The 6624-nt window shown below is 44.7% G+C and overlaps 1 protein-coding gene across 1 annotated transcript; it reads right to left on the bottom strand.

The window, feature by feature from the left end:
* Positions 1–1736: 1736 nt before the first annotated feature.
* Positions 1737–5798, bottom strand: LOC127328963 (uncharacterized). Its single transcript, XM_051355517.1, has 3 exons — positions 5754–5798; positions 2728–3421; positions 1737–2591 (listed from the first exon to the last, which is right to left on the bottom strand). The coding sequence occupies exons 1-3, from the start codon at positions 5796–5798 to the stop codon at positions 2554–2556; spliced, it is 777 nt and encodes a 258-aa protein (XP_051211477.1). The 3' UTR covers positions 1737–2553.
* Positions 5799–6624: the final 826 nt, after the last annotated feature.

Below are 6624 nucleotides of genomic sequence, written 5' to 3'. Positions count from 1 at the left end.
CTTCCTCTTGGGGTTCCCAACGAACGTGTGAGTTACACGCCATCAGCGTCCATGGTCGGACTGCCACTACACTTGCAAGACCCAAACTAAGGCGAGACAAACTACTACGCTACGCCCCATCCCACTAAAGGGTAATGTGGTTGTACTGGCTAGGTCCGGTTAGGTACTCAGTCACCAAAGTTTTTCGAAAACAATTTCCTCCACTTGCCTCCAGCAACTTTTCTTCCCAAAAACCTTTTCCTTTTCATAAACTCACACTTGGCAGGGTTGCCCCATTCCAAGGTTTTCGAAGAACTTTCTTTCTTTGAAAACTTTTTCACAAATCCTTTTTAAAGAGGGCTCCCGACCTATAGTCCAACTTTTCTTTGAAACGCGGCGACAAGGGTGATAAGGTCCTAAGCACCATATCACTAGCAAGTGTGTGATCAGTAGGAACCACGAGGGCTGCACCCGTAAGGGTGGAATAATAAAACTTCGAGTGGCGGAACCACTCACATAAATAAATAAAAGACATGCAATTTAACAAAACATGTGATAATGCAAGAGGAAGATAATTAGGATGAGACATGCATCAAGAGGTGGCTTGCCTTGGTTGGCTATTTTTCCCTGGACTTCATCTTCGCGAACCTTCTGCTCTTCCTTCCTCTTCGAAATCCTCACAAAGATCCTCTCATTCTTCTCCGATAGTACTCGCATTCTAACGTCGCAAAATAAAAGAGAAGGAAATCAATCCCTAGACATAGCATCAAACCACACAACAACACACGACATCAAACCACTAAAATAGAGACACTAAACACATCAAATAATAACACCTAGGACAAAATGGTTATTTTGCTAAAAAGGCTCTGCTTCACAACAAATCATAATATAAACAATAAAAGGTGGCTAGACCTTTGGAGATCACCAGTAGGGGTCTGGTGCCAAGGTTCATTAAAAAGCATTTTAAACATAAACAACACAATTTCCCTATGGATAAAATAAGCAACAACACCATATTAACAAACCACTCTATAAAAGTGCACACAAAAATTTGGCAAAATCACATAGAGTAAATCTTGACTTTATAAAGCTACAGAAATTGGATTCACTAAATTTGGGTTGTTAGAACAATAGACATGATTTTTATAAAATAAGAAATGGCTTAGGAACTAAATAAATGACCTAAATATTTCTGTTGCTCACAGAAATACATGCACATATATAATGGAAGATATTAAAATGTGGAACTCACATGCACTGGAAGTTTTCAAAAATAAGCTTTTAAATATTTTTATATATTTTGACAAGGCAGAAACTAGAGCCAACCATTTTCAAGGCAAAATTCATCAGAGCATCTCCAACCAATAAAAAAAACATATCACTTGATAGGTACTGAAAAAATGTGATCTACCAAAATTGGTTTGGTATTTTTCTGACCTATAAAATAATTTACACAATTTTTATACTAAAAAAGATACCCTGTTTAGGTTATAAAATTCCCAGAAATTAAATAAAGCTCCAAAAAAATATTTCCTTTGGCACACTAGTAGCCTAAGGTGGTACCTCGCACTGGGATTTGGGTTTGTTTCAAAAACTATTTTATTTTTCAAACTAAAAATCACAAAATGACCTACTGGTCAGATCTGAATCTATTGACCATGAAAAATCCAGGAAACTCCTGCATGTGAGACCACATCCAAAATAAAGGTACTGACATCTACTACACACAAAAAATTGGTTTCATGCAAAAAAGATTCACACAATTCACAAAATAATTAATACACAGAAACAGCAACATTTTAGATGTTTATTTATCAGCACAAATTTATAAGAGCAAACCACATGCATGCAATTGGAGGCGATTAGTATTTTGTTCAGGAGCATGTAGGAATTTGAATAATCTCATTTGGGCCAAAAATGGATTTTTAAACGATTTAAATCTAAGGTATACCTCACAGGAAAATATTTGCGCTGAGAGAAAAGGAAAAAGAGGACTAGGCCGAAACGCTGGCTCGGGCCAGATCCGGGCCAGATCCGGCCCAGATTGACTCAACAGCCTAAGGAGCCAAAACGGCCCAGGCGGGGGTCGGTGGCCAGCAGCCATGCATGCGGGGCTGGGCCACATGCAGCCGCCGGATCAAGATCCGACGAACTGAAGCGCGTCCTTCCGCGACGACGGGAACGAGCGACATCGCCACGGCCTAGCGACGCAGAGAGGGCAGAGGCAGGTCGATGCTCACCGGCGCGTGCTCGAAGACGAGGAGAATGGAACGTGAAAACAGAGCAGCTCGCCCAGGCGCCTCGGACGCGCATAGGCGCAGTTCCCGGCCTCGCGCAGACGAAGACGAGCCCCGCCACCGCACAGACACGCGTACGACGCCGGCGATTGTCTGAGAAAACCCAAGGGGCACGCGGGCGACGACGCCGGCGGCGTCGTGGAGTGGAGGCGGAGCTTGACGCGGCTCGGGCGGCGAAGCACGCGTGCAGGGGTTCTTCTGGCGTCGGTGCGATCGTGCGCGCGTGCGTTGTCGGAGACGGGACAACGGCATCCTTGCAAGGCTCAGCGGTGCATCAAGCAAACTGGACGGTGCCGGCTTCGTGGAGGGTTCCTGAGAAGAGGTGGGGGGGCTGGGTTAGATGCATCTGTTGGGTGCAGATAAGAAGGTCGCCCACGGACTCGTCCGCGACGAAGACCAACCAGCAGCGCCTCCGTGACTACCAGGCAGTGGAGGGGAAAGAGCTCACCGTGGGTGGTTTGGCGGAGAAGGAGCGATGCGGGACGGCCGCAGAGGGTTGGCTCGATTGACGACGTGTGCATGCAGAGGCTCTCCCCCGAGCGGCTGTGAGGATGCGGGTGCGCGATGTCCGTGGAGGCAGCGTGGACACGACGAACGACGAAGGCGACGCAGGGAGGGGCGGTGGTGACGTCGTGGTGCTTGAGGAGATCCGAACGGATACCTCGGACATGCATGCAGGGCTGCATGGCCGTGGCGAGGATGGCGAGGGTTCCGTGGCTGACGTGGATGGATCTCCGTCGGCGGTGACGAAGATGGTTCTGGGCGGGCTCCAGGCAAGAAAGGAGAAGAGTAAGGGCTCCCAGACGGTGGCAAAGGAAGTAAAAGAGAGGGAACCAAGGGAGAGGGACGGAGGGTGGTGAGACAGCGACGTGCACGACGGCGAGCACCACGGCGAACGCGTCTCGGCTATGAGCATGGCCGAGAGCAAGATGGGGACAGGCTCCGTCTTGGGGCTTCTCTGAGATGCGCAGAGAGGTGAGAGGAGTTGGGGCGAAGCAGAAGGTCTCGGGGTCGTCCTTATACCCAGCCGGCCGGTCGACGCGCGGCGTGCCGTGAACAACGTCCAGCGAGGGAGTGGACAGAGCGGAGCTGCAGAACAGCAATTGGAGGGCGTGGGCGGTGGCCTTGGTGCACTGCGGAGTCTAAGGATGATTATGGTGAGGGGAATAGCTTGTGCCAGGGTCGCCCAAAGGAAGGGTCCGCGCACGGGCGTGCCACGGCGCGACGCGGACGGGCGGAAACGGGGCGTCGCACGGGACAGGGGCAAACGACAACGAGGTGAAGCTGTGCCACGCCAACTAGCCAGTGGAGGCGGGATGTCGTCAGAGGCGAAAGGACAGGGCAGGAGGAACGGTCCGCTCGGAGAGAGGACGACGATCGGATGCACAACACGTGTTCGACGCCGCGTCGGTATCCAGGGCGAGGTCGTTTCTGGCCAGGAGAAACAGGACAAGGGCCAAGGCACACGTGATATGGAATAGTGGTGATGCTGCGAGCCTGGTGGCGTGGTGCCTCGGACAATAGTTAGAGTAAAGAAAGATGATGCATGTCAAGGGTGTCCATGCAAGCAATGGCCGGTGGCTTGGTCTTCCATTTAGCAACGAGGGAGGTGCCTTCCTCCGCTTCTCTCTCTTCTGGGACGATGGGGAGGCGTGAGAGGGAAGCCAGGGCTCCGCCTCCAGCCCTAGGACCAAGAAAACAAGGTCGAGATGAGCCAGAGATTGATGATTCGATCGAATGGTCGATCTGGAAAAAAAAACTGACGAACACAACTTGTCCATTTTCCATAAACCAAACCTGGAAGAATCTGGAGAAAAGTTCAACATCAAAGTTGAAGATGGGCTATCCAGCTACACAAGGAATTTCGCATATGATTTTATGGATCAAGGATCATGGAGATAATCAATGCCAAAGTCAGGGAAAAATACTGGACAGAAGATTCTCCAGAATGCCTAAGTTAAAAAGCTGGCAAACATCATTTGGTGATTTTCTACCGAGCAATCCAGGAAAATTTTGGGAAAAAGTTCAACACCGAAGTTTAAGAGAAAACACGCAGCTTTAAGAGGATTTTTTCCTGATGATTTAATAGAGCAAGGATCACGGAAATATGATGCAGCCAAAATGGACGAAAAATACCAGTCTGCAGGTCCCTTTTCTGAATAATACGAACACCTTCAGATTTTCAACGTTGATTCAGCAAAGGTGGTACACATGCCTTTAGGGTTTAAGAGGAGATGGAGAAGGTCCAGGGTTCTGGTTCTAGAAGTGCATATGCACAAGGTCACAAGTCCAATACGGACTGAATTTAAATTCAATTAGAATTGAATTTAAAAGGCTTGACTAATTCACACAAATATGTACCTAAATGGAAGAATTTAAAATTGAGAAAACATAGTTTTCAAACCAAGAGAAGATTGTGATTTTCGATTTGAGCAAAGGTAATTCTCACTCACCTTAAGTGATTTATTGAATCCCTCAAATAAAAATCACAAGGAATATTAAGTAATACTAGTAGAGTCATCAATATAGAAATGTTTGTATTGGATTACTAAATCCGACACTGTCCACTTGAGGTTTTCATAAATAGGGTTTTAGAAGAGATGGATGATCCATAGTCGAATTAGAAGAAAATATGGATCACCCCATTTTACTTTTGGAAATCAAAACTGCATATAAAAGCTTTTATAAAATTTTGAAGTCACACAAAGTAAGGGCAAGACATTTGGCAAATACTGTATTGTCAGAACAAAATAACTTTAGAAACCCTTCTTGTGGTACTATGCTATGAGGTGACCATAACCACTTAAAAAAATAAAGGTCTTTGGCAATATCTTTTTGAAACAAAAACCTTGAGTCATAAGACAAAACAAAGGAGGTTTTTGTTAGACAAAAGGTTAAAATGTTCTTGAAGAGAGAAGATTAAGGTGATACAAGAGTGGCCATAGCATAAGTGTTCTCTCGAGACAAGAAGATGTGGATTGAGCCACTTCACTTAACATTATTTGTAACACCACAACTTTTTCAACCTTGATTAGTTGTCCTTATTTCAAAAATCAGGGGGAACAAAAACTTTTTCTATAGACTAATTAAGGTGAATTGCCTTGATCTGTTTGCTATGATGAATTTCTTTGATCTGTTGGTAGATGTATTATCTTGTTTTGCTTGTTGAGTTTTGTCTTGAGTTACCTCAAAGAACAACACCTCTAGTGGTTAAACAAGCAACTCACCAAATAAAACACATGTGTGGCTTAGGAAGAATTATTTTCCTTCTTACTACATCAAACCTCTCTCCTGATGACAACATGAGTGTGCCATCTTGATTTTTCTCTTTGTTGTACAAGATAGCTCAATCATCCTTAATTCAAAACTTGGGATCGTCTACCCCTAGTTACATCCCTCTCTTATACCCACTCATCCTTGTTGGTTTTGAGGCCATGACGACCATCTGTGTCGACAGGCTTAAAATGTCCAGACTCTGGCAATTGATCTCATCTGTGCAATACCCTCTTCAACCTCCATGTCTTGCATGTCTCAGACTATCCTTGCAACTCATATATTCAACTTGATCTGGTATCCTATCCAATGTTTCAGCACCAGATCACTTCTTCCTCTTTTACCTCTTGTTTTTTTTAATCCAAGTTATCTTCACAAAACCAAGAGTGGGAATGATGGATACATTTTGTAGCCACCATCTACCCTTGAGAACACTCCTCCCTAAATTAGTTTCCCTCCTCAAAAATCCTAATGTTTTCCTTCTCTGGTTTTGATCACAAAACTACTTCTAGTTTTATTAAAACTTTTCAAGATATTTCTTCAAAGAAAACAAAGAACTGAAATGGGTTTTCTTTCTCATCCCATTACTACCAAGTACTGATTTCTAAAACATTATTTTCTATCTTGCCTTCTTTTTAACAAAAGGCTTGTTTATGGTACCTACACTATTTCTTGTTTCCCTCTTGATTATTTTACATTTGAGAAAAACTCTACCTAACTTGAGAAAGCAAGTAGAATATTTTGAACTCCTATGTTCCAACTAGTTTCCTCTCAACATTTTCAAATTCCATTCCTCTTGAGTTCATTCTCAATTGTCCCTACACAATTGAGGTGTTCCATATACCTTTGAAATAAATCCTTCTCAAATGACAACTCTTGCACACCTTGTGTTCATCTACCACAACCCATTCCTCTATGGCATACCACCTTCACCACCACCACCTTCCTCTCACATTGACTTTCTTTGTCAACCTTGTTACAAGCTTGCCATGCTTATTATCCTACCACTCTTTCATATGAGGACTTGGCTCAAGAGATGATCCGGCCACCCCCATGCAATATTGCATGAGGT

The sequence above is a fragment of the Lolium perenne genome, chromosome 2 (assembly GCF_019359855.2).
Source record: "Lolium perenne isolate Kyuss_39 chromosome 2, Kyuss_2.0, whole genome shotgun sequence".
NCBI lineage: Eukaryota > Viridiplantae > Streptophyta > Magnoliopsida > Poales > Poaceae > Lolium > Lolium perenne.
The sequence above is the reverse complement of the archived record's forward strand: the minus strand, read 5'-3'. Positions and strand labels throughout refer to the sequence as shown.